This window comes from Carassius auratus, chromosome 5, assembly GCF_003368295.1.
Source record: "Carassius auratus strain Wakin chromosome 5, ASM336829v1, whole genome shotgun sequence".
Classification (NCBI taxonomy): domain Eukaryota; kingdom Metazoa; phylum Chordata; class Actinopteri; order Cypriniformes; family Cyprinidae; genus Carassius; species Carassius auratus.
In genome coordinates, this window is record NC_039247.1 from 1,564,072 (window position 1) to 1,591,962 (window position 27,891).

Here is a 27,891-nt window from a genome sequence, read left to right on the forward strand (position 1 = left end):
CATGATCTTCAGAAATCAGAATAATATGATCATTTATTTTCAGTGTTGAAACTTTTTTTGGAAGCAGTGATCCTTTTTTTTCAGGATTATTTGATGAATAAAAAGTAAAAAAGAAGAGCATTCATTCAAAATAGAAATCTTTTCTAACATTATACACTACAGTTCAAAAGTTAGGAGTCAGTACATTTTTATTCTTTCTTTTTTTGAAAGAAAACAAGGATGTGTAAAATTGTGATAGCAAAGATTTATGTTGTTAGAAAAGATTTATATTTTGAATGAATGCTCTTCTTTTTAACTTTTTATTCATCAAATAATCCTGAAAAAAAAGATCACAGCTTCCAAAAAAACAGTTTCAGCTTTGATAGTAAATCATCATTTTAGAATGATTTCTGAAGATCGTGTGACTGAAGACTGGAGGAATAATGATGATGATGTGTGTGTGTGTGTGTGTGTGTGTGTGTGTGTGTGTGTGCGCGCGCGCGCTATCTGATTGGCTCGTGTGTTCGGGGGGCGGGGTCAGAGAGCACGCGCATAATATAACAGAGCACGTGGACTTTGCAGGCAGCCAAACTGGATTTGGATTCGGATCTGATCCATAATTAATTTCTATTTCCTTCTGTGTTCAGGTGAGTTACTGCCTTTATATGTATCATGTATTTATTCTTTCGCGTGCATTTGATTCTGACGTGATTTATTCAGTGTTTCTTCACAGTAACAGGTCGTTGTTTATTTGAAGAGTGATATTAAATGATCGATATTTCTGCTGATTCTCATCTTATTTCTGCAGTCTAATGAGAATAACATCTTATGTATATGAATGTAGAATTCAAAAGTGCGTTTATTTGCAGTTTGATCTGTAAACTGTTAAACTATCTCAGTTATTCATAAACTGATGCTATTAATCATCAGCTGCTCTTACTGTTGAATATCAGCAGTGCTTCACTGCATCTCAGACTGAAACATGCTGCTTTACTGTAGTTTCTGTTGATATTTTGAACTCCATTTTATTTATAAATGTAGCTAAAGTTTTAGTGATTTTGTTATTCATTTTTGTCATTTTTGATTAGTTTTTGTTGTTTTAAAATATGCTTATATAGTTTTTATTAATTTATTTGTACTTATGTTAATACATCAAGTTAAAATAAATAGAAATGAGAAGTGTTGCCTTGGGAATTATCTGGAATAAAATTATAAATATTTTTAAAAAATTTAATTTAATATAATTTATTTCACATTTTCATTCAATATAATAACCTGAATTATTTTTCAATAATTAATTTTTTATTTCATCTAACTATTTTTTTATATTATAAACATTATAGCATAAATTATTTGATATTTTATAGTTTAAGTATATAGTTTACCTTTTCCTTTTAATCGTAGTTAGTTTTAGTGTTTTTTATTATTGTTTTTTTGTCTTTTTTATATTAGTATGTGATGTTCATATATATTTTTTTATGTTAATTTATTTTAAGTTCTTTTAAGTAAAACTTAATGTAAATGTAAAATGTTGCTTTGGCAACTAGCTAACAAAAAATATTTTATGTTTTGCTTTTGGAAAAACAAAATATTTTATCTCTGATATTGCAGGATAATGATATTGTGTGTGTGTGTGTGTGTGTATCTGTGTCTCTGTGTGTCTCTGTCTGTGTATGTGTGTGTCTCTCTCTCTCTCTCCATCTCTCTCTCTCTCTCTGTGTCTATGTCTCTCTCTCTCTCTCTCCATCTCTCTCTCTCTCTCTCCAGAGCGGTCAGATGTCGAAGGGCTCAGTGGTTCTGGCGTACAGCGGGGGTCTGGACACCTCCTGTATTCTGCTGTGGCTGAAGGAGCAGGGCTATGATGTCATCGCTTACCTGGTAACTGCTCCACATCACGTCACATGATCTCCGTCAGGGATCTGCTCAGTGTTAGCAGGAAGTGTTTGTGAAGTGATTGTATTCTCACGCTGAGCCCAGGCTTGTGAAGACTTGCACACTCAGCAGCGGTTGGGCGGTTTGGGTTAGAGGTGTGTGTGTGTGTGTGTGTGTGTGTTCATGGGCTGATCGCAGCAGAAGCACGAGAGGAACAATAGGCCTGTCTGAGTCCAGAGCTGCACACCAACACATTTCTAAAGTCAACATTCAAACCTCCACAGTGTATTTATCTATTACAGATTATATTTAAAGTGAATAATATTTTGTATTTGATTTAATTTTTCATATATTTAATGCTTAATTTTACTTAGATTTTTTCATTTTGAATTTTTTTTTTAGTTTTAGTGATTTTGTTTTGTTTAGTAATTATTATATTATTATACTTTTATTGTTGTTATTATAATTTAGTAAAGTTTTTATAATTTTTATTAGTGTTTCTTGTTTATAAATAGTTTTTAATAATTGTAATTTAATTTGAGTTATTTTAGTACATCGAGTTAAAGATAATAATAATAATAATAATAACAATAATAATAATATTAATAATTCCTTAAATTTCTATGGTGCTTTTCTAAGCACTCAAAACTACATGAAAAGGAGAAATGTTCCCTTGGAAATAAGCTGAAATAAAATGTTTTTATGTCATTTATTATTTTCTTCTTTGTAGTATTATTTATTTTATATTATATGTTTGTATGATGGTAATTCATATTTAGAATTTAAAAAATCGAAATAGTTTTCATTTATATTTTTATTTTTCCCTTTTCCTTTTAATTTTAGTTTTAGTATAAGTTTTAATAATTTATTTTGTTGTGTGTTTTCATGTCCCATTATGGAGGTATATTTAAGGCAGTATGTATTCATAAGGCACTAGGATTTATTGAAAATGATTATACAGTGAAGGTTGTAAAGCAGCTTCATGGTAATAAATGAGAAAAACAACGGTGATATTTTGGAGAATTCCTCAATTGAGAAATGTATGATGTTGGTTATATAAAAACAGGTTTTAAGCATCCACTGTGTAATATTAGAAGAAAAGAGAAGTGCTCCCTGATTATGAGTCAGAAGAGAGAGGAAGGTGATGCAGATGGTGAAAGAGCAGAGTATCTCAGAAGCGTTGAGGAAGTGCAGGGATAATTGTGAATGGAGTGATTCAAGGCGGTGAAAAGAGAGAGAAACTGGTTTAAATTACAAACAACAATGAATGATTAATGAATGTGCATTACAGTCATTCTCTAGGGTTGGAATCCATGAACTTGAGGTTGCTAGTATCACACATTACTGTTTGAGCAACAGATCTACACACACAAGACATAAACTAAACTCATTCTTCTGCTCTGCGTTTAATGCACATAGATGATTATTTTTACTCCGTAATCTCTCTTAAGGATTTGTTTAATCAGATATTTACTTTAATACTTCATGTAATCTAAAATGTTTTTATTAATTATAACCCTATAGAAGTAAATGTCAGGTTAATTGAATTATTTTATTTAACACATTTGCATGTTCACGGTTCTCTGATGTCAGTTAATAGTTAAATTAAGTTAAATTAATTATTAATTTTAATTAACTCGTTAATTCCCAGTTTGGCAAAAAGACAAAACAGCTGACTTTAAAGAAGTAAATGTTTAATTTAATTACATTTTTAGTTAATTTAGTTAATAGAACACATGATAGGTAAAAATTGATAGCCTGAATGCACTGTAAGTCACTTTGGATAAAAGCGTCTGCTAAATGTAATTTTGATTTAAAAGCCAAAAGTCAAACCCTGTAAAGAATCAAGTTTATGCAAGAAGAAGTTGAGAAAACTCAGAAATCTCCTGAAGCTGGTTTCCTCAGACTCTTCAGATTCTCCTCCTGTGATTAATGACATCACTCTGTGTTACACTGAAGGCCAATATTGGACAGGAAGAGGACTTTGATGCTGCGCGGAAGAAGGCAGAGACACTTGGAGCCAAGAAGGTGAGAGGAGAGAGTGTGTGTGTGTGTGTGTGCTCCAGGTGTTGATCGAGAGCTCAGTGTATATGTGTGTGTGTGTGTGTGTGTGTGCTTCAGGTGTTCATCGAGAGCTGTGTGTGTGTGTGAGTGTGTGTGTGTGTGTGTGTGCTGCTGGTGTTGATCGAGAGCTGTGTGTGTGTGTGTGTGTGTGTGTGTGCTTCAGGTGTTCATCGAGAGCTGTGTGTGTGTGTGAGTGTGTGTGTGTGTGTGTGTGTGTGTGTGTGTGTGTGTGTGTGTGTGTGCTCCAGGTGTTGATCGAGAGCTCAGTGTGTGTGTGTGTGTGTGTGTGTGTGTGTGCTTCAGGTGTTCATCGAGAGCTGTGTGTGTGTGTGAGTGTGTGTGTGTGTGTGTGCGTGCTGCAGGTGTTGATCGAGAGCTGTGTGTGTGTGTGTGTGTGTGTGTGTGCTGCAGGTGTTGATCGAGAGCTGTGTGTGTGTGTGAGTGTGTGTGTGTGTGTGTGTGCTGCAGGTGTTGATCGAGAGCTGTGTGTGTGTGTGTGTGTGTGTGTGTGTGTGTGTGTGTGCTCCAGGTGTTGATCGAGAGCTCAGTGTGTGTGTGTGTGTGTGTGTGTGTGTGTGTGTGTGTGCTCCAGGTGTTGATCGAGAGCTCAGTGTGTGTGTGTGTGTGTGTGTGTGTGTGCTTCAGGTGTTCATCGAGAGCTGTGTGTGTGTGTGAGTGTGTGTGTGTGTGTGTGCGTGCTGCAGGTGTTGATCGAGAGCTGTGTGTGTGTGTGAGTGTGTGTGTGTGTGTGTGTGCTGCAGGTGTTGATCGAGAGCTGTGTGTGTGTGTGTGTGTGTGTGCTCCAGGTGTTGATCGAGAGCTCAGTGTGTGTGTGTGTGTGTGTGTGTGTGTGTGTGTGTGTGCTCCAGGTGTTGATCGAGAGCTCAGTGTGTGTGTGTGTGTGTGTGTGTGTGTGCTGCAGGTGTTCATCGAGAGCTGTGTGTGTGTGTGTGTGTGTGAGTGTGTGTGTGTGTGTGTGTGCTGCAGGTGTTGATCGAGAGCTGTGTGTGTGTGTGTGTGTGTGTGCTGCAGGTGTTGATCGAGAGCTCAGTGTGTGTGTGTGTGTGTGTGTGTGTGTGTGCTGCAGGTGTTGATCGAGAGCTGTGTGTGTGTGTGTGTGTGCTGCAGGTGTTGATCGAGAGCTGTGTGTGTGTGTGTGTGTGTGTGTGTGTGTGCTGCAGGTGTTGATCGAGAGCTGTGTGTGTGTGTGTGTGTGTGTGTGTGCTGCAGGTGTTGATCGAGAGCTCAGTGTGTGTGTGTGTGTGTGTGTGTGCTGCAGGTGTTGATCGAGAGCTGTGTGTGTGTGTGTGTGTGTGTGTGTGTGCTCCAGGTGTTGATCGAGAGCTCAGTGTGTGTGTGTGTGTGTGTGTGTGTGCTCCAGGTGTTGATCGAGAGCTCAGTGTGTGTGTGTGTGTGTGTGTGTGTGTGTGTGTGCTGCAGGTGTTCATCGAGAGCTGTGTGTGTGTGTGTGTGTGTGAGTGTGTGTGTGTGTGTGTGTGCTGCAGGTGTTGATCGAGAGCTGTGTGTGTGTGTGTGTGTGTGTGTGTGTGCTGCAGGTGTTGATCGAGAGCTGTGTGTGTGTGTGTGTGTGTGTGTGCTGCAGGTGTTGATCGAGAGCTGTGTGTGTGTGTGTGTGTGTGTGTGTGTGCTGCAGGTGTTGATCGAGAGCTGTGTGTGTGTGTGTGTGTGTGCTGCAGGTGTTGATCGATAGCTGTGTGTGTGTGTGTGTGTGTGTGTGCTGCAGGTGTTGATCGAGAGCTGTGTGTGTGTGTGTGTGTGCTGCAGGTGTTGATCGAGAGCTCAGTGTGTGTGTGTGTGTGTGTGTGTGTGTGTGTGTGTGTGTGTGTGCTGTAGGTGTTCATCGAGAGCTGTGTGTGTGTGTGTGTGTGTGTGTGTGCTGTAGGTGTTGATTGAGAACTCAGTGTGTGTGTGTGTGTGTGTGTGTGTGTGTGTGTGTGTGTGTGTGCTGCAGGTGTTGATCGAGAGCTCAGTGTGTGAGTGTGTGTGTGTGTGTGTGTGTGTGTGTGCTCCAGGTGTTGATCAAGAGCTCAGTGTGTGTGTGTGTGTGTGTGTGTGTGTGTGTGTGTGTGTGTGTGTGCTGTAGGTGTTCATCGAGGACCTGCGCTCAGAGTTTGTTCAGGAGTTCATCTGGCCCTCGGTGCAGGCCAATGCTGTCTATGAGGACCGGTATCTCCTGGGCACATCTATCGCCCGGCCGTGCATCGCCCGCAGACAGGTGCAGATCGCCCAGAGAGAAGGAGCGCAGTACGTCTCTCACGGAGCCACAGGAAAGGTGCTCACTTTACACTTTACACTTTACACTTAACACTTAACACTTTACACTTTACACTTTACACTTTACACTGGAATAAACCTGCTCCAGACGCAGACACACAGAGTTCTGACCCTGGATCTCAAAACCAGTCAAGGGTCAGTTTTATGAGATTGAGATTCATATCTAATAAATGATCTCTCCAGTGATGTGTGGTTTGTTCGGAGGACAATATTTGTCTGAGATACAACTATTATAAATCTGGAATCTGAGGGAGCAAAAAAATCTAAATATTGAGAAAATCATCTTTAAAGTTGTTCAGATGAAGTTCTTAGCAATGCATATTACTAATCAAATATTAAGTTTTGATATATTTACAGTAGGAAAATTACTTAATATCTTCATGAACATGATCTTTACTTAATATCCTAATGATTTTTGGCATAAAAGAGAAATGTATAATTGTGACTCATACAATGTATTGTTGTCTGTTTCTACAAATACATCTGTGACACTGATGACTGCTTCTGTGCTGCACACATTTGTGAAAACACCTTACATTAATAACAGAATAACATGCAAATGATAGGAAGAGCTCAGTTGAATATGAACAGTTTAACACTCAGAGTCACTGTTACTTTAGGCTGTTAGATCACAAATACAGTACAAACTGTCAAATATTATTCCAGTGTAAATCATCTGTTTTCTGAGTGAATCTGTGTTAAAGTGTAATGTATTTCTGTGATGCTCCGCTGTATTTTCAGCATCATTCCTCCAGTCTTCAGTGTCACATGATCTTCAGAAATCAAGTCTTTTAGTTCAAATAAAGGATGTTTCCCCTGTGATCTCCTGTAAAGCTGTGTGTGTGTGTGTGTGTGTGTGTGTGTGTGTGTCTGAGAGCATCTTCAGTGTGTTTCAGCTCTAGATGGCAGCAGCAGATCAGTTTCTCATCTGTAGAAGCGATTCAGCAGGTTTCATAATTATATAGAATTACCTTTAATTACAAATAGACATTTCTCTCTACTCTTATATTTATAATTACATTAATTGTTTAATTAACACCAACTGAGAATGGAGTTTAAATCCACAGAAAATGTGTGATCATTATTTCCTGAAACTCAGTACACATACATTGTTTGGGTCACAATTATACATTTCTCTTTTATGCCAAAAATCATTAGGATATTAAGTAAAGATCACATTCTATCAAGATATTCAGTGAATGTCCTACCGTAAATATATAAAAACTTAATGTTTGATTAGTAATATTCATTGCTAAGAACTTCATCTGAACAACTTTAAAGATGATTTTCTCAATATTTAGATTTTTTTGCTCCCTCAGATTCCAGATTTTCTAATAGTTGTATCTCAGACAAATATTGTCCTCCGAACAAACCACACATCACTGGAGAGATCATTTATTCAGCTGATGATGATGCATAAATCTCAATTGCACTAAATTGACCGTGATGTCTGTGTGTGTGTGTGTGTGTGTGTGTGTGTGTGTGTGCAGGGGAATGATCAGGTCCGCTTCGAGCTGTCGTGTTATGCGCTCTATCCTGAAGTGCAGGTGAGATCAGATCATCACAGAGTTATTACGAAGCCCTCGTCTGTCTCTGATGGTCTTCATGTCTGCGTCTCAGATCATCGCTCCGTGGAGGATCCCAGAGTTTTACACACGTTTCCGGGGCCGGACGGACCTGATGGAGTACGCTGAGGTGCAGCTCTCTCTCTCTCTCCAGACTACTTTCTCAGGATACACAAGACTGCAGCTAATATGAATTCTGTGGTTCTCAGCAGGTGCCCGAAAAGATGACTTAAAACCATTGCAAATAAGACAAAAAAAGGCTTTAAAATGAGCTAAAACATCTTAAAAATTTAGATAATTTTATAGAGAATTTGAGAATTCTAGACCTGGAAAAGTCATGCAAATTTCTATAATTAATAACTATATATATATATAATATACTATACTATATATATATATATATATATATATATATATATATATATATATATATATATATATAATATAGTATACTAATAAACTATATATATATATATAATTTTATAATTTATAATCTATAATTTTTTTTCAGTTACTTTAAGCTTTGAAATATTGTATCAATTAGAAATAGCTAATTTTGATTAATTTAATTGTCTGCATTAAATTATTTTCACAATTGTTCTGAAAAACAACAACAGCAAAATAAAAAAGCAATTACAAACATCTGTGAAAATCTGACAATTATAAATGAATGCCAATAAAAAGATCTAAAAGACTGAACTCTGAATTAGTACTGAATTAGTTTAATATTTACTTTAATTATATTTCAAATATTTTCACTCCTAATTCCTGTTAATAAAAAAAGCAATGTCAAATATTTTGTAGGGCTTTCGGTTATTATCTAGTAGGCAAATTGTTATATTAATGGGTTATAATGTTATTTTAGTAATTTTGAGATACAGTTTTTAATAATTAGTAATATTTAGATTTTTTCTGTATTTTCTGTTTATTTATTTTTTATTGCTTTTATTTAAATTCATTTTGATTTCAGTTTTAGTGTTCTAGTACTGTAAGTGTTTATATTTTATTTCAGTGAATGTTTGTGTAATTTAAAGGAGCACACACTCCTCTGATTCAGTCCTGATTCTCTCCACTAGATGGCGCTCCTCGACTCTGTCTTTAATAATATCTCTTCTTCTTCTTCAGCCTGCTGTCTGAAGTCACTTGTCTCGGTGTCTCAGGGTTAATCTGTGGATTCTGACACTGATCAGAGTCGCTCTGTGTTGCAGATATAAAGAATCACTGTATATATTCTGTTTATGGAGGTTCAGATGTTTCCTGAAGGCACTTCACATGCATCTGTTGTGTTACTGTTCGTGTCTTTGGGAAATGTACTTGCAATTTGTGAGTGAAAATTGTTTAAACTGTGTCCTGTAGCTCATGTGTTTGTTGTGTTTGCTCAGAAACACCGTATTCCTGTTCCTGTCACGCCGAAGGCACCGTGGAGCATGGATGCAAATCTCATGCACATCAGGTGAAGTCCATCACAGAGAGAACAACTACTGTTTTATCTGCATGTATTCTTAGCATTTCAAAAACTTAATAAAAATCTCTTTCAACAGTTATGAATCTGGAATTCTGGAGAATCCGAAGGTAAGAGATCATTATGAACAAACCTCTGCAGATTAACCTTTCTCATAATAACTTTGTTTTTCTCGCATTTGAAGATGATAAAAAAAAAAGATATCTTGAGAATCGACTAAAGCAAAATTATTTCCGTTCATACCCATATGGCAAAAAAAAAAAAAAAAAGAAAAAATCCCCAAAAATATATTATCTATTTTATACTGATATATGTTTTGGTCATTTTGTTTGAAAATACATTAAAAAAATATAATAATATTTTTTTAAAACATTTAAGAATTTTTTTTAGCCCTCCATATATTTTCAGTCCGGGAAAAAACATTCTCATTTGAAGAAAAACGATTTATTTAATGATTGCATGTGAACATATAACACATTTGAAACTTTTTATGCAAATATATTATTATAAATCTAGTTTTGATCTCTAGTGAGCTATTCCATCCACATTTGCATTTGTCCTTAATGTTGTCTACTTTAAGATTAGAAATATATTTATATGTTTTGCTCTGAAATCCATTTTTAAGTATATTTTAGTATAAGGCGGCTGATACTAAATGTTTTTTAAATCTCATGTTTTTAACCCTTTGCGACCTAAAATAATAGCATTTGAAATGGAACCACTTATTAACCCTTTCGACCAATTATATTTAGACATGGAGCTTTAAACTACAGTTACTCATAATTATTATCAACACACTTCTGAATATCCTTTGGATGCCTTATTTTCCACCATCATTTTTCAACATTTTATTTATTTTTTTTTTTATGTGGTGAAAAAAAGAACAGGATGCAAGATGAAAACTCAGAATTCCAAGAAAGAATGATGAAAAAGTCTGTAAAGATATGTTTTTTTTAAGTGTAATATTTAATCATAAGGCTTTTCTGGCTCATATAGTCTAATATAGTGAGAATATTAGACATAAACCGCTCAAATTTATACAGGAACTCAAACTGAGCAAAATATGAATCTGGTGCAGATGCTGAAAAGAAAAAAGAAAAAAGCTCCTCAAACGCTCCTGAGGATCAGATTTGAGACTCTGAAACATGATTGATGGAGAATCAAGTAAAGCTGAGCTGCTTCAGTCCAGGAAGAGTTCATCTGGAGATATATCTGACGTCATTCTGAGGCTTCAGGAATAGGGTTAAGGATCTCAGGGTTATTAAGACGCTGATGCAGGTCATCTTCTCTCATCAGAAGGAGAATGTCTCTGTCTGGGTTCAGGACACAGTGATTTACGCGTCACTTCCAATCCAGTGGCCAGATTTCACTGCTTTACTTTCATCTCTTCACTCATTCTTTCCACTCTCTGACACCTTTTTTTTGCTTTCCTCGTCTCTTTCGACTCCGGGCTTTGATTGAAAGCAAATGAGGCAGCTAACGTGTGGAAAGAGAGAAATTTACTTGCTGTAAGTTCATGCGGCGGCCGTCTTTCAGGATGTGCGCTCAGCCGCCTCGCAGGACAACAATATACGGCCAGCTGAATAAAGCGCGCACCGGTGACATGATGCTTCTCTTCACGGACCATTTGCCACCAATGCCTTCTCTCTGTGGATTATTCCCACCTTCGCCTGTCTCGCGGGGTTAAAGGGGAGACCAGATCCAGCAGCAGGGGGGCAGAATTGAAATGCATTGATCCCATCACATTATATCAAGCGCTGAAATGTGTTGAGCTTCACCTGATCCTCATCAGCGGACGACACCGCTCAGCTCTGTAATGTGATGCAGTCAAGCTTTCCATTTTTACATAAACTGGGATCTTGACAGCATTCAACAAGCTCAACAAATCATCACTTTATAGTTAAGTTGAAGTAAAAAAAAAAAAAAAAACAGAACTTTGGGAGAATGTTACATTTGATCATTTTGCAGACATCATTGCAACGTTACTTTTGAATGAAACAAGTGGAAACTTTGAAACATTAGATGAATGAAGAACATTTCAGGACACTGAGACCATAAACTTAAAGGTTATTGATCTTAAATATGACAGATGATCATCACACCGAGAGTCAAATAATTGCTTGTGATGCAGTAAATTGTTTTATAAAGAAAAAAGGCAGATTTGGTTAGTTCAGTTCATGGATTTCATTTTCAGGTCATATTTTGACATTAAACAGATTTAATACTTCATTTATTGTAGAAATGATATGAGTTGATATTTCACTTTTCACAATTTTTTTCATTTGTTTTTTATTTCTATATTTAAGAAAAGATTTTTACATTTTATAGTGAGAAAAAATGAATTTATAGTTTCCCAGTTTTTACACGAATTGCAGTGTTGACTGCAGAAATATCCCAAAAGCGTTTAGCTAATGTAACAAATGAGTTATACAAAAGTTCAAAATATCCCGATTTTAAACATGTTTTTCTTTGATCATTTGACTGTTAAGGGAACGCTTCATTGTATCATTTAGCAAACATTGTGAGAATGTTACGTTTGAATGTTCTCTGGGAACAATCTCAGAAACGTATCTAATGTTCTGTCAATGTTCTCTCAACGTTATGAACAGACGTTCTTCCAGTAACACATTAACACAAAAACATTATTTATACATCGCTCATGGAAAATGTTTTAGTTATAAAAGTTAAATCTAAAAAAAAATTTTGTTACTTCATGTTTTAGAGCGTTCAGAGAAAATTCAAAGGAAACGTTTGTATAACGTTCACATAACCAGGAGCAATCGTCTCTAAAACATTCAGAATTAATGTTTATAAATAACGGGAACATTAGACAAATGTTTCTAGAACATATTTTTGTAAGCTTGGACGTATAAACAATGCTTCTTGCTAACATTTTGAGAAGTTTATTAAAGATCAGATAACTCTGAATGAACGTTTTATTAATTTTACTGGAAGAACATTTATTCATAACTTTGATGTGAGCTGGGCTCAACCAATCAGCACAGTTATAATTTAGTTTAGTCTAGCTTTTTTGTGTATGGTATATAATGTTAACAATAAAATATTTCACATACACTGCAGGAAGAGGCAGAAAACTGGTGCGGGCTTAAAATATACCAAGCTTATTGCAGACAACAAAACAACAACATGTTTATTTCATTTATGGGATAAGCCTTGTGTTTCACACAGTAAAGTAACAAGCCATGCGTTGAAATAGCATCACACTTGATGCATGGATTTATACATCTGATAAAACACACAAACAGCGTTTAGACTCGTTCAGTCTCTTGTGTTAAATTCTACCCATTAATTTGATCCTTCCAGGCGCTTCTTCAAATGGCTTTTAAGGCCATTTCACCAGTTTTGTCTCAGGACAGATACTAGTGAAGCAGAAAATAAAGAAAGTAGCGCAGCGCGGTCAGAGACGGTGTTTAGTTAAAGCAACAGTAAAGACGGACGTGCATTTGGACAGAGATTAGTTATCGTGTGATGATGTTTGTCTGGTAAAGGTTTCCATTTAAATGCACCCGGTGGTTATTTTGCATAGTTCCCCTGCAATTTGCTTCAGCTCAGGACACACGGACTGTCATCCCGCTGTAATCTGTGGTAATTGGCAGGGGTAACACACACACACACACACACACACAGCAGGAGGAGAGAAACCCCTGGCTTCACCGAGTGGAAGTACATCTGTCTGACATGAAGACTTGATGGGTTTTTAAACCATGTGGCTTTTTATTTTCATCTTTTGCTCACATGACAATAAATAAATGTTTTTTGCATGAAGCAAAGTACTTTGTCCTGCAAAAGGTGTCAGTCCAATCAGAATTGATCGAAATGCACCCATTCGGCTGCAGGATTTGACAGCACTTTAGCAGTCATTCTCTGTTTCGAGCAGAAGTTATGCACAAACTGAATGTTTGATGTGCTCTGGAATGTTCTGAAGACAAATCTTATTCTTTTATTGTTCATGGATTTTTTTTTTTTTACATTTTAGTTAGATTTAAATGTTACTTGTATCAGAGCATTCGGAGAACACTTAAATGTTACGTACCGTAATGTTTGTAAAATGATACAACGTTCACAAAACGAAAAACGTTGAAAAACTGGTTTTGAATGTTCAGAAATAATGTTTTCATAACATACAAAAAGGCAGTTTCTGCCACTGATTAAAAAAATGAAAAAAGATGAAAAAGATCATCTCACACTTCTTATTTTTTTTCTCACATTTTTTGGCAAAGCACAGTGGAAACCATGAGATGTGATTCTTAGAGAACATTGCACATGCAATTGTTACTTTTCCATCCCAATTATGAGAAAAAATAAAGTAATAAACTCAAAGTGGAGACATATACTCAAAATTTTAATATAAACTCAAATTTGAGATAAAGTCAAAATTGAGACATAAAGTCAAAATTGCAAGATATAAATTTAGAATTGCGAGATATAAACTCAAAAATTAGATATAAACTCAAAATTATTATGAGATACAAAGTAAAAATTACAAGATATGATGTTTCCCACTGGAACAATTGCATCTTTTATATATTTTGTATTTTATATTGTATATATAATATTTCAACAATTTACATGTTTTACGATTCTCTAATGCCATTTAATGTCACATGAAGTGCAGATAGAAATATTTGAAAGTATTTAATTGGGATTTTTTGTATTCTACAATCATATTGATTTATTTTATTTATTAAATAAGTTCTGTCAAATGATTAATCGCGATAAATCGCATTCAATGTAAACGTTTTTGTTTACATAGTATATTTATTATGTTTCTATAGATACACATCCAAACAGTGTGTACTTAAGAAACATATTCCGTATGTGTGTGTATTTACAGTATATAAACCTAATAAATATACACAGTACACACACACATATATATTATGTAAACAAACACTTTTACTTCAAATGCGGTTAATCGTTTGACAGAACTACATATAAGTTAGCCTTTTAAGTCACTAAAGTCATAAAGCTGATGAATGAATGCTGTTTGTCAGACTCACGCTCCTCCAGATCTCTATCAGATGACCAAGAACCCGGAAGATTCTCCCAATGAGCCAGACCTGCTGGAGATACACTTCACTAAAGGTCAGTCAAAGTGTCTCAGAGCCCTTATATAACACACTTTTGTTATTGTTTACAGGCACAAACCTCATAGTAGTTTACCACTGAAGCCATGCATCACACACACACACACACATGCACATATACATATTTGCAGTTGTTTACATGTATCTGTTCTTTACATGCATCTCAGTGCAGTGGAGATGTGCTGTAGAGTGTATAATGAAGCAGCGTGTGTTTCGGTCAGTCAGCGCTGGTTTCTCAAAGAAACTGTTTCCAGACACTTAAACAAAGTGCGTGAAGGAGTCGACCTTCGGTTCCCATATTTGCAGAATTAGAATTTCAATGGTAGTGTGGGACCCCGAGTGACCTAGTAATGTGATTTTATCAGACAGCGATGTCATTGTGCTCTATGATCCGTTTTGATCGGCCATCAGTATTCATAGATATTTGAGCACGTCCATTTAATGTCCATGAGAAAAGCTGTTTTAGTGATTCTCACAATAGAAGCCCCCCGTCGCCGGCCCGCTCCTGTAAAGACCTGGTTTATCTTTCTATTCTGCTCCGTCTTTTCTTCTCCTCACTTTCTCAGCACAGAAAAAAAGAATTTTAACGACCAAACCTTTTCCCTCTTGTCATTTTAACCCCCGTTTCTTTGCAATGTCTTCTGCTGCTCCTCAAAAGGAGAACGGCGCGAAAGACGGGGAAAGAGTGGAAAAATGTAAAGCGGTAATTTTTCCTACAACTGTGTCTTCTGTCCTATTGTTGCTTTTCTAAGAGCGAGAGAAAGAGTGCGGTGCATGTGGAGAGAGAGAGAGAGAGAAGTGGCTCTGTCTTCATGCAGTGTTTCATTTATTTGAACTTTTAATCTAATTATTAACTATCTGAAGGGCTCCAGGGCTTTGTCTGTCAGTCTGTCTGTCTTTTGGGTGCCCTGTGGTCCGGGGACTCTGGATATGAAAACTTCTCGCCTGAGAATATTTCTCAAGGGAATAGTTTGGCCAAAAGTTTTTCATGCAACAACAGTTCAAAGTGACTTATAAGCTTCAAAAAGTGTAAGAAATGTCATTAAAAAGACTGTATTAGTCATGAGAGTTGACATTTGAGGTCATAAATGTCCAACCTGGTGCCATATCTTACAGTCACAGAACACCAGGGTTAATGTAGCTAACCCTAATGAATATTAAAAACAAAAATATACATTTTTGGGTTTTTATTAATTGAAATTAAATAAATGCTAACTGAAATAAATTTAATTGTATTCAAAAAATAAAAATCTCATTATTATTCATTTTAACTTATGCACTAAAATAACTCAACCTTAAACGGAAATAAAAAATAATAAAACATATATTTTAAACAAATTATAACATTTATTTTAAAAAATAAAATAAATTAAATTAAATAAATAATTAAAATAAAACATGAAATATAAAAATCTAAACTAATTCAAACCGTTTTTTACCGATACTAAAATAACACTGGACAACACATGTAACTATACCATATTTGATATGAAATAAATTATTATTGAATAACACTTTAAAAGTTGCCTATCTATATATGGGCTAATATTAGGATACTTCTATGCTGTTTTTTTTTTTAGCAGATATTGATTCATATTTTCAACATTTAAATTCGAATTTCATATTCATGTTAAAAAATATATATTTTTATGTGAGAACCAGTGACGTGTGAGGTCATTAACATCTAACATGCTTCATATCTTACGGTCAAAAAACACCAAACCTGACGTGATGATTGTGGCGCATCATATCTGAGAAATTATTACTGAACACCAATTTAAATTTAAGTCTATTCCACACATATGACGTTAGATGTCTTGAAATATAGAGTCTATGGACTAATATTACGATTCTTTTATGCTGGTTTTCTCTTTTCGGAGACGTAGTCGCTATTAACTGTTGTTGATTATAAATTCAAACGTCAAGTTGTGGTTTTTGGCGTTTACAGCTTTGAACGGATGAGCAGAACCGCAGGCTCTCCTTCAGGAATGTGTTAAATGCTAATCAGATCCTTTTCTTTCTCATTCAAAAGTCTTCTCCGCCCTCTCTCCCTCCGTCGCTATCCTCCACTCTTCAGCCTGACTCATTTGTGGGAGCTGTGGTGTTTGTGCTGATGTGATTGGAATACAGTCAGACTGATCTGATCATTTCAATCTCTAGAGTCTTCCGCCACACGTCACATGAAATAGATGTCACTCATTTATTTAAGGAAAGATAAATACATTCTCAATTTACTCAAGCTGAAAAAACAACAGATGTAGTGATAAAAACATTAAAACATACTCTGTCTGTCTATCCATTCCTCCATCCATCCATCCATCCCTCATCTATCTATCGTCTATCATTCCATCTGTCTATCCATCCCTCCATCCATCCATCTATCGTCTATCTATCCATCTGTCTATCCATCCATCCATCCATCCATCTATTGTCTATCTATCCATCTGTCTATCCATCCATCCTTCTATTGTCTATCTTTCCATCTGTCTATCCATCCCTCCATCCATCCATCTATTATCTATCTATCCATCTGTCTATCCATCCCTCCATCCATCCATCTATCGTCTATCTATCCATCTGTCTATCCATCCATCCTTCTATTGTCTATCTTTCCATCTGTCTATCCATCCCTCCATCCATCCATCCATCCATCCATCTATCTATCGTCTATCTTTCCACCTGTCCATCTATCCATCCATCCATCTGTCTGTCTGACTATCAATCCATCCATCTATTTTTAAATCCGTTCATCCATCTGTCTCTCCATCCATCTATCTATCTATCTATTTATCATCTATCTATCCATCTATCCATCTATCTTTCCATCTGTCTCTTCATCCATCCATCCATCTTACCCATCCATCTATCTATCTATCTCTCCATCTATCTTTCCATCCATCCATCCATCCATCTTTCCATCTGTCTTTCCACCTGTCCATCTATCCATCCATCCATCCATCTGTCTGTCTATCAATCCATCCATCTATTTTTACATCCGTTCATCCATCTGTCTCTCCATCCATCCATCCATCTATCCATCCATCCATCCGTTGGTCTCTTTATCTATCTATCTATCTATCTATCTATCTATCTATCTATCTATCTATCTATCTATCTATCGATCTATCTATCTATCCATCGATCTATCCATCTATCTTTTCATCTGTCTCTTCATCCATCCATCCGTCCATCTACCCATCCATCCATCTATCTCTCCATCTGTCTTTCCATCCATCCATCCATCTCTCCATCTGTCTTTCCATCCGTCCATCTATCCATCGATCCATCCATCTATCTTTCCATCTGTTTCGTCATCCATCCGTCCGTCTGTCGATCCACCCATCCATCCGTTCATCCATCTATCCATCTTTCCATCCGTCCTTATATCCTCCGTCCCCCCATCCGTCTGTGGTTCTGTGGTTCTCTGTCTGGTTTGGCTGTGATCTTCTGGAGCAGCTCTTCTCTCTCTGATGTGGATGATGTTCCTCACACTGATGTGTGTTGGTTCTCTCAGGTGTTCCAGTCAGAGTCACGCATCTTAAGGAAGGAACGAGTAAAGAGACGCCGCTGGAGATCTTCTGCTATCTGAATGAGATCGGGTGAGCATGAAGGAGTGTTTACTGTCATGTGTTCAGCAGCTGATCAGAATCATCCACACTAACATACACACGTCATGTACAGTAAGTCTATGTGTCACTGAAGAATATGTGCATTTGTATGTATTTGTTGATCAATAAGCCACTCTCTGGTTCACAGTGGAAAGCATGGTGTGGGGAGAATCGATATCGTGGAGAACCGCTTCGTTGGAATGAAGTCCAGAGGTACGAATCTCAACTCATTTTACATTTATGCATTGATCAGATTCTTCTTCCACCGGGACTTCTTTCGTTGCATTCAAGATAGACATACGATCAGTCAAATTAAATAAAAAAATATATATATAAATAATAATGTATATATTAAATTATACACTGTTTAATATATAATTTATTATTGATTTATTTGTGTTAATAATACATGTACTTCCTACATTAGTTTTTGTTATTAACTAAATTAAAATATAAATAAAAGATATAAATAAAATTATACACACTCATTTTAATATAATGTTAAATTAATAAAATATATATTTTTTCTAATAATAATAATATTTTTTAAACACAATAAAAAAAGATGACTTTTCAAAGTTGTTAATAAAATGTTTTACAAGTATGTTTAGGTGTTTTAAAAAAAAAAACATAATTCTTCTACTTCGAAAAAGTTTCTTTGTAATTGTTTGTGAAATTTATTATCAATTTCTGAGTGAAAATACCTTCTACACCAACTTTTTAAAAGTGCTAATTTTATTATAATTTCTTTGCTGTAGTGTTACAATGAAACACTTTGCTTTTAATTCCTGATTCTTGAACTTTATCTAAATTCCTCGTCTGAATTCATCACGTTTGATGTTTGTCCAACTGTTGGCAAAAAGCTTTTCCTCCCTTCCATCAAATGTTTTCTGAGGAGCCGTGTCAGAATCCCAGATTCAGATGAATATGTCTCTGTATTGGGGTCGGTCGGCCTCGCGCCGCTCTGATTGGCAAATCGTTTTCCTCCACTGTCTCCGGAGTGGCAGGTCGGAATTGGAAAAATACGCAAGGTCTTGTTTTCCCAACGGTTCACAGAAGATCAGACCTATTCTTCTGAAAGTCAGCGTTTGGGATGTTCAATAAAGCCCCTGACAGCCTGTGTTTATGTGACACGGTCCAGCAGAATGAAGTGAACTGGTGTTTATGTGTGTCACGTTCACTCAGACGGAGAGACAGAGGTTCAGACGGAAACTGTCATTCGCTGACAGAACAACAAATCACCGCAGAGTTACTTCATCATCACATGCATTTAGCATTTTCGGCCAAATATATGCATCCTTGGTGAGCAGAAGAGACTCAAACATTGATTTAATGTTCAGGAACAATAACAAATCTGACAAATCACAACCTTATTAATAAAAATGACAAAAAGCACAAATCAAAATTACAAAAACAAAATTAAAACAAAAAGTAAAAATATTAAAATAAACGCTAATTCAAACATTAAATAAATAATATAATTTATTAATATAACTAAAAGAACACTGGTCCTTCATTAACATGTTTAAATCATGATTTTAACTATTAAAAATTAAAAGTAAAATAAAAAATATTAAAATAATTATAAATATTTATAAAAGTGTAATTCTGTAGGTCATGACATGGTCAGTATGTTTTTATTAGAAATTAAATGCTGTTATTTCTGTTAAGATACACTTTTGTTATTATAGAAGACCATAACATTCTTTTCAAATATTTAACTTTCATTTCTTGAATGTTTTGAAGAAACCTCATGTAGTGAAATAATTAAAGTCATGATTTAAGGCAGCATATGTTAATGTGGGAACAGTGTTCTTTTATTATTACTTATACACTATTATTGGTTTTATAATTTGTTTATATTTTTATTCATTTCTTTTAAAATATTATTATTTAGGTTTAATCATTTTTGTTTATTTTGGTTTTAATCGATTCTTCTATTTTAGTGCTTCAACTTTTTCAACTTTTTTCAGATAGCTGCCAATGCAGCAGTTAAAATTTGTGTTTAGTTTAAAGGGGTCACATGACGTTGCTAACAAGAACATTATTTGGTGTAATGAAATGTGTTTATGTGTTTAAGGTTAAAAAACACATAATTTTTCACATACTGTATGTTACTGTATGTCCCGCCTTTCTGAAACGCGTCGATTTTTACAAAGCTCATCGTTCTGAAAAAGCAAGGTGTGCTCTGATTGGCCAGCTATGCAGTGTGTTCTGATTGGACGAATCCCTCAAGAGTGTGATGGAAATGTTACGCCGCTCACCATACTGTGATGTGTGTCCCAGCACGACGAGACAAAACCAATAAAACCCATTACAAACAAGGGATTTGTTGCATCCAGTGGATAAATCACTGATTCTAATGACTCTAATACTATCTTTTTACACGTTGTGTTGCGAATTGCGCTGCGTAAACACAAAACCATGTCTGCATTTGTGATTGGAGAAACAACAAACAACAAGCTCTACTCTACACTGCTCAAAACTCATGTTTGAATCATCAATGTTTTAGGAGGGATTGGTTTTCCTGTGTGTGTGTGTGTGTGTGTGTATTAGCGAGTGTGTGTGTGTGTATGTTATGTCAAGCTGAACTAAATTAAAATGACAAATGATTTGTTCCTGGTTTTTAATCTGGATGGTGTGTATGCCTATAGCATGGACACAGTCAATCATAGTGGTGTGTGTTTGTGTAAAGACTTCCTTCCCGTCTGTCAGCTCTGAGCTCTGAACAATCAGCAGCCGCTGGACGTTCAGGTGTCCGTTCATCATCACCTGTGACCCCTCAGACAGCCGAGCGAAGCTTCATTTCTGTAAATTGCAGGGTAGAGTGAAGCTGACGCTTTCCTCTTCTATTATTATTCATGTGGCAGCTGTCAATGTGCCCATCAACACCCGTCGTCATGACAACCATCACTCGGAATTATTGGGAGTGTTCCCTTTGAGATCAGCACAGAAAACTCTTGTTTTCTTCTTATGTTTGGGCTGAACCATTCATTTTTTTAATCTTCTTTACCCATCAGGTATCTACGAAACCCCTGGAGGAACCATCCTGCTCCACGCTCATCTGGACATCGAGACCTTCACAATGGACCGAGAGGTTCGGAAGATCAAACAGAGTCTCGGCATCAAGTTCTCCGAGCTCATCTATAACGGTACGGATCAGGGTCGAGCGGCGATCACAAACCAACTCACATTTACACTTCAGAAAAGAGCATGCTCATTGAGTAATGATGCTGAAAAATCAGCTTTGATCACAGAAATAAGTTACAATGTAACAGATATTCACATGGAACAGCTGTTTTAAATCTCTCTGTCTGTCTCTCTCTCTCTCTCTCTCTCTCTCTCTGTCTGTCTGTCTCTCTCTCTCTCTCTCTCAGGGTTCTGGTACAGTCCTGAGTGTGAGTTCGTCCGTCACTGCATTGATAAATCTCAGGAGAACGTGGAGGGTCGTGTGCAGCTGTCAGTCTTTAAGGGTCAGGTGTACATCCTCGGCCGAGAGTCGCCCAAATCCCTGTACAACGAGGAGCTGGTCAGGTACAAACAAGCCACATTATTCATTTAGACTCTGCCTTTCTTAGTACTTTTTTTATTGCACCATTGTCATTTACAACAATAATATTTTTCTGTTCAGTTTTATACTTAGAATGAAATAATGATAGTAATAATAATAATAAGGGTTATTAATATTATTATACAAAAATATGTTTGGAAAAATTATTTAATATAAAATATAATGGTAATAATTATTATTTGTATTATTATATAAAAAAATGATAAACATTATATGTAAAACAATCATATAATATAATATTTTACAATATTAGAATATTACATAAAAACTAAGTATTATTATCATAATTTTGGTTGCATAAAATAATTAATAAAATGACCAGATTCAAAAAATTATAAAATACAAATATTTACTAAAATAGTATATTTATGTAAACATATAGTAAAATAATATAATAAAAGCATAAAGAAAATAATAACAATAATTTATTATTACTGATAAATTAATTCAGATTAACAGGTGATGGTCCCCACTGCAGGAACATGACGGTGAAGGAGCAGTGAACCAGACTCTGCTACCTTCAGGGGGGCGGAGTCCCATTGCTGATGCCCCAATCTCCCCCGAAGTTACAAGTGCACTACAGTGAAAGCGTCCGATGCCCCTTTTGTGTGGGTAGAGATCCCAGTCCTACTGGTAAAGGATGCGATAGACCCGGTCCCTCTAGCCGATATGAGGACAGGGTTTTACAGCCCTTACTTCATTGAACCAAAGAAAGGCGGTGGGTTACAACCGATCTTGAATCTGCGAGTTTTGAACCGGGCCCTTCATCAGCTACTGTTCAAGATGTTGACGCAGAAACGCTTTCGGGTGCATCCGTACCTAAGATTGGTTTGCAGCGATCGACCTGAAGGACGCGTACTTTCATGTAACGATCTTTCCGCACCACAGACCTTTTCTGTGGTTTGTGTACGAAGGAAAGGCATATCAGTACATGGTCCTGCCCTTTGGGCTGTCCCTGTCTCCTCGTGTCTTCACGAAAGTCAAAGAGGCGGCTCTTGTTGCACTCAGAGAGCAGGGGTGTAAGCATTCTCAACTCATCATCTAGATGATTGGCTGATACTAGCACAATCTCGAGATCAGTTGTGTGAGCACAGGGACCTGGTGATCTAGCGCCTCAGCTTGTTGGGCTTTTGGGTCAACTGGGAAAAGAGAAAACTCTCGCCGATGCAGAGGATCTAATTTCTTGTTATCGAGTCGGATTCAGTCAAACAGACAATGCACCTCGCAGAGGGATGTGCGTGATTGGTGCTAACCTGCTTGAATACGTACAAGGGCAGGACAGCGGTCCCACTGAAACTTTTTCAGAGGCTCCTAGGGCATATAGCGGCCACATCGGCACTTACACCACTCAACCTGTTACATATGAGAACGCTCCAACACTGGCTTTATAACCGAGTCCTGAGGTGGGTCCAAGTTACACCAGCCTGTTGCCAAACCCCCACCCCATGGTCAGATCAGCAGGGGTGGGGGTTTCAATTGCCTAGAGTTGTCACGTCACAACTCCCCCGCCACCTCCTCCTTTGAAACACCTCCTCAGGTCACTTTGTGCTGTTCATAGGAGCTGTTCATAGGAGCTGTTCATAGCTGTTTCAATGCTCCCAGGAGAATGGCGACTCCATCCCCTGATGGTCCAGCTGATTTGGAGATGGTTCGAAGCCACTCAGGTAGACCTGTTTGCTTCTCCAGAGACCTCTCACTGCCAGCTGCTGTTCTACTCAGCACAGATGCACTTGCACACAGCTGGCCGCAGGGCCTATGCAAATATGCATTTCCCCCAGTGCATTTCCCCCAGTGAGCCTTCTTGCACAGACATTGTGCAAAGTCCGGGAGAACGAACAGCAAGACTTGCTAGTGGCGCAAAATTGGCCCACTCAGACCCGGTTCCCCAAAATAGTGCTCCTCGCGACAGCCCCTCCTTGGCCGATTCCTCTGAAGAAGGATCTACTGACTCAGAGATGGGGTTACCTTTTGGGCCCGCATACAGGCCTTTGGAAACTCCATGTCTGGTCCCTGGACGGGACGTGGAGGTTCTAGGTGACTAGGTGAAAGGCTGTCTCCCTCCACCCTCAAAGTCCAGGTTGCTGCTATTGCAGTGTACTTTGACCCTGTGAATGGGAAGTCTTGAGGTAAGCATGACCTCATCATCAGGTTCCTTCTAGGGGCCATGAGGTTAAATCCTTCCTGGCCCCCTCTATAACCTTTGGGACCTGACTCTAGTGCTAAAATCAGAATCAGAAAGAGTTTTATTGCCAAGTATGCTTGTGCACACACAAAGACAACAACACACAGACAAAAAAAAAACACAAAAAAAAAACCTTTGCAAATAAATAAGTGTATAAACAATTGTGCTATAAATTAAAATGGAATAGGATTGAGTAAGATGCAGGGATGTTCTAGAATGGAGGGGTAACAAATAAATATAAGGATATTGCACATTTTTATTGTATAATTGGGGAACATTTAACTGTTCATCAACAGGTTAATTGCCTGGAGGAAGAAACTGTTGTAGTGCTTGGCTGTTCTGGTATTTGCGGCTCTGAAGCGCCGGCCAGATGGCAAAAGTTCAAAGATGGGATAACTTGGATGTGAGGGATCCAGAGTGATTACCTGAGCCCTTTTCCTCACTCTGGATGTATACAGTTCTTGAAGGGTGGGCAGAGGAGCACCAATAATCCTTTCAGCAGTCCGAACAGTTCTCTGTAGTCTTCTGATGTCTGAATTTGTAGCTGAACCAAACCAGACAGTTATTGAAGGGCACAGTACATACTCAGTGACAGCTGAGTAGAACTGTTTCAGCAGCTCCTGTGGCAGGTTGAACTTTCTTAGCTGGCGAAGGAAGTACAACCTTTGTTGGGCCTTTTTCACAAAGGAGTCAATGTGATTGTCCCACTTCAGGTCCTGAGAGATGGTGGTTCCCAGGAATCTGAATGACTCCACTCCAGTCACAGGGCTGTTCATGATGGTGAGTGGGGGGAGTGAAGGGGGATTTCTTCTGAAGTCTACGTTCATCTCCACTGTTTTGAGCGTGTACAGCTACAGGTTGTTAAGCCAGCTGCTCAACCTCTTGTCTGTAAGCAGACTCATCACCGTCCTGGATGAAGATGATGACTGTAATTTAATCTGCAAACTTCAGGAGCTTGACATAGGGGTCTTTAGAGGTGCAGTCATTGGTGTACAGGGAGAAGAGCAGCGGGGAGAGAACACATCCCTGAGGGGCACCAGTGTTGGTGGAGCAGCTGTTTTACATGAATTTACCCATCTCACTAACTGTTGCCTATTTGTCAGAAAGCTGGTGATTTACTGACAGATAGAGCTAGGAACAGAGAGCTGGGTCAGTTTGGTCTGGAGGGCTGTTGGGATGATGGTGTTGAAATCCGAACTAAAGTCCAGGATAAAGTGCAATCCCATGTTGATTGCATCATCCACGGACCTGTTTGCTCAGTAAGCAAACTGCAGGGGGTCCAGTAAGGTTCCAGTGATGTCCTTCAGATAAACCAGAACCAGTTTTTCAAACGACTTCATGACGACAGACATTAAAGCCACAGGTAGTTGTTAAGTCCAGTTATCTTGGGTTTCTTTGGAACGGGGATGATGGTGGAGCGTTTGAAGGAGAAAAGGCACTTCACACAACTCCAGAGATCTGTTGAAGATCTGTGAAAAGATGGGGGCCAGCTGGTCAGCAAAGGTCTTCAGACAGGCTGGTGTAACACCATCTGGGCCTGGTGCTTTTCTTTTGTTCTTCCTGAAGACCTGGTGCACATCATCTTCACAGATTTGAAGAGCAGGAGGGGTGGAGAGGGGGATTGCAGGAGGTGTTAACGGTTGTGGAGAGAGTTGGTCAGAATGGGTGTTGGGGGTTTCATATCTACAATAAAACTCATTCAGGTCATTTGCTAGTCGTTAACTAGCCTCAGTGCAGGGGGATGGTGTCTTGTAGTTAGTGATGGCTCTGAGTCCTCTCCACATTGAAGTTGAGTCGTTGGAAGTAAAGTGGTCTTTCAATTGTTTAGTGTTGGTCTTTTTAGCCGCTCTAATCTCTTTGTTCAGTGTGTTGTTTCATTGAAAACTCTGCTTCTGCTTGCACTGGCCTCCATCAAGAGGATAAGGGACCTTCATGCATTTTCGGTCAACGATTCATACCTAGAGTTTGCACCGGCTGACTCCTGGGTATTCCTGAGGCCCCGGCCTGGCTACGTGCCCAAGGTTCCCACTACACCCTTCAAAGACCAAGTGGTGAACCTGCAAGCGCTGCCCCTGGAGAAGGCAGACCCAGCCCTAACTTTGCTCCATCTTATCCGAGCATTGAGATGCAAGGTAGACTGGTCACAATGCTTCAGGACCTTAGACCAGTTCTTTTTCTGTTATGGAATCCGGCAGAAGGGGAATGGCGTCTCTAAGCAGAGGATGGCCCACTGGATTGTGGATGCCATAACCCTGGCTTATCAGGCACAGGGTGTGCCCTGCCCATTCAGGTTTCGAGCTCACTCAATTAGAACTGTTGCATCCTCCTGGGCGCTGGCTCATGGCGCCTCTCGGTTACGTATGGTAACCCCTCGTTCCCTGAAGGAGGGAACGGAGACGCCGCGTCCCGCCGCCATGGTTGCTGTACCACCGCTGAGCTGCCGGGTCTCCGGCTCAGCTCCTCAGTGAAAACCTGTTATGCATTGCACCTGCTGCCTTATTATTCTCACGCTGTGATCAGCGACAGCTGGATGCAATAATTGCATGCCAATGTGCATTGGCTTGTTTAGTTTACACTCGAAGTAGATTGGTCGAAGTAGACCATTAACCGAGATGTTCCTGTATGTGTGAATGTAATGTGGACTCAGACTATAATTTGTTTGGGTCCACTTTAAAGTCCAGCTACAAAGACAAAATAAAACATTAAAAACTGTATTAAAAATGGCATTTATTTACCTGCACGTCATGTGACCAGGAACATGCAAATGTGTCACTCACTGACATGAAAAACTTCAAATCTCGGGGGTCTTGAAGTAAATATTTTGCTGCAGGTAAAAAGACAAACATTTCCTGTTTTCTGTGAGGTGTGTGTTCGCAGAGGGTTCGGTCTGATGTGTGTGTGTGATGATGATGTCAGGAACAGAGAGATCATTGAGGTTTGACCCCTGTGTGTCCTGAGGGCAGCTCCATCTGTCTAATGGCTGCATTTGGAGGAAGTTGTGTGTTTGATGCCGTTTGAAAGAAACTCTTTTTGCTCCAGATCTTCTCTGGACTTGCTCTGTACTAGGACTCCTGTAGTTTTCTGTCAGAAGAGCAAAAATGGCCTCCAAAACAATCTTGCTCTATTCTTTTTCATATTTAATATTCATTATATATATTTTTTGTCTAAAATATATACATGCATGTGTGTGTATTTATACAAACATAATAAATATACACAGTACACACACACACACATATTGTCTAAACAAACTTTTATTTTTAATGCAATTAATCACAATTAATCGTTTCATAGCACTAGTTGAAAATATATATATAAAAAAGAATTTAATTATTTTATTCATCAAGGACACATTAAATTGATTAAAAGTGACAGGAAGGACATTTATATTGTGACTAAAGATTTCTATTTCAAATAAATGCTTGGTTTTTATACTTTCTTTTCATCTGTTAATCCTGAAAAATAAAATGCATCACAGTTTCCACAGAAATATTGTGCAGCACAACTGTGTTCAACATTGATAATAATCAGAAATGTTTCTTGAGCAGTAAATCATCATATTATTCTGATTTCTGAAGATCATGTGACACTGAAGACTGGAGGAATGATGCTGAAAATACAGCGGAGCATCACAGAAATACATTACACTTTAACACAGATTCACACAGAAAACAGATGATTTACATTAGAATAATATTTCACAATTTTACTGTATTTTTGATCAAATGAATGCAGCTCTGGTGAGCAGATACTTGGATTTTTCAGTGGTTCTTGCTGTATTGATCTGGTTTTCTCTTGACAGTATGGATGTGCAGGGCGACTACGACCCCTGCGATGCCTCTGGGTTCATCAGGATCAATGCGGTCAGGTGAGTCAGAGCAGTCTGAATGAGTGTGAAGGTCTGTCTCTGATCGAGGTGTTTCACAGATGATCTGCTGTGTTTCAGGCTGCGGGAACACAACCGTCTGCAGGGAGCCGCGCAGAAGAAGCTCTGAAGATCATAATTAATCAATCGTGTAATCATTAAAAAAGTAACTGTAGTCTGATCACAAGTATTTTAAAATGTCATTTAATCTAATTACAAGTACTTAATTTTAGGAATCAGATTATGTAATTAGTTACTACCCAGCTCTGTTACACTCTGTTACTGATGAAATCTGATTAAAACACTAAAAATAGGCCAAA

General features: G+C 37.8%; 1 protein-coding gene across 1 annotated transcript; it reads left to right on the forward strand.

Moving 5' to 3' along the window:
• Positions 1 to 519: 519 nt before the first annotated feature.
• On the forward strand, positions 520 to 27,891 carry ass1 (argininosuccinate synthase 1). The gene is made up of 15 exons (XM_026243724.1): positions 520 to 626; positions 1,747 to 1,857; positions 3,811 to 3,879; positions 6,020 to 6,208; positions 7,701 to 7,757; positions 7,831 to 7,905; positions 9,158 to 9,228; positions 9,317 to 9,347; positions 14,253 to 14,343; positions 17,860 to 17,944; positions 18,102 to 18,166; positions 20,974 to 21,105; positions 21,331 to 21,487; positions 27,509 to 27,574; positions 27,653 to 27,891. The coding sequence occupies exons 2-15, from the start codon at positions 1,756 to 1,758 to the stop codon at positions 27,699 to 27,701; spliced, it is 1,239 nt and encodes a 412-aa protein (XP_026099509.1). The 5' UTR covers positions 520 to 626; positions 1,747 to 1,755; the 3' UTR covers positions 27,702 to 27,891.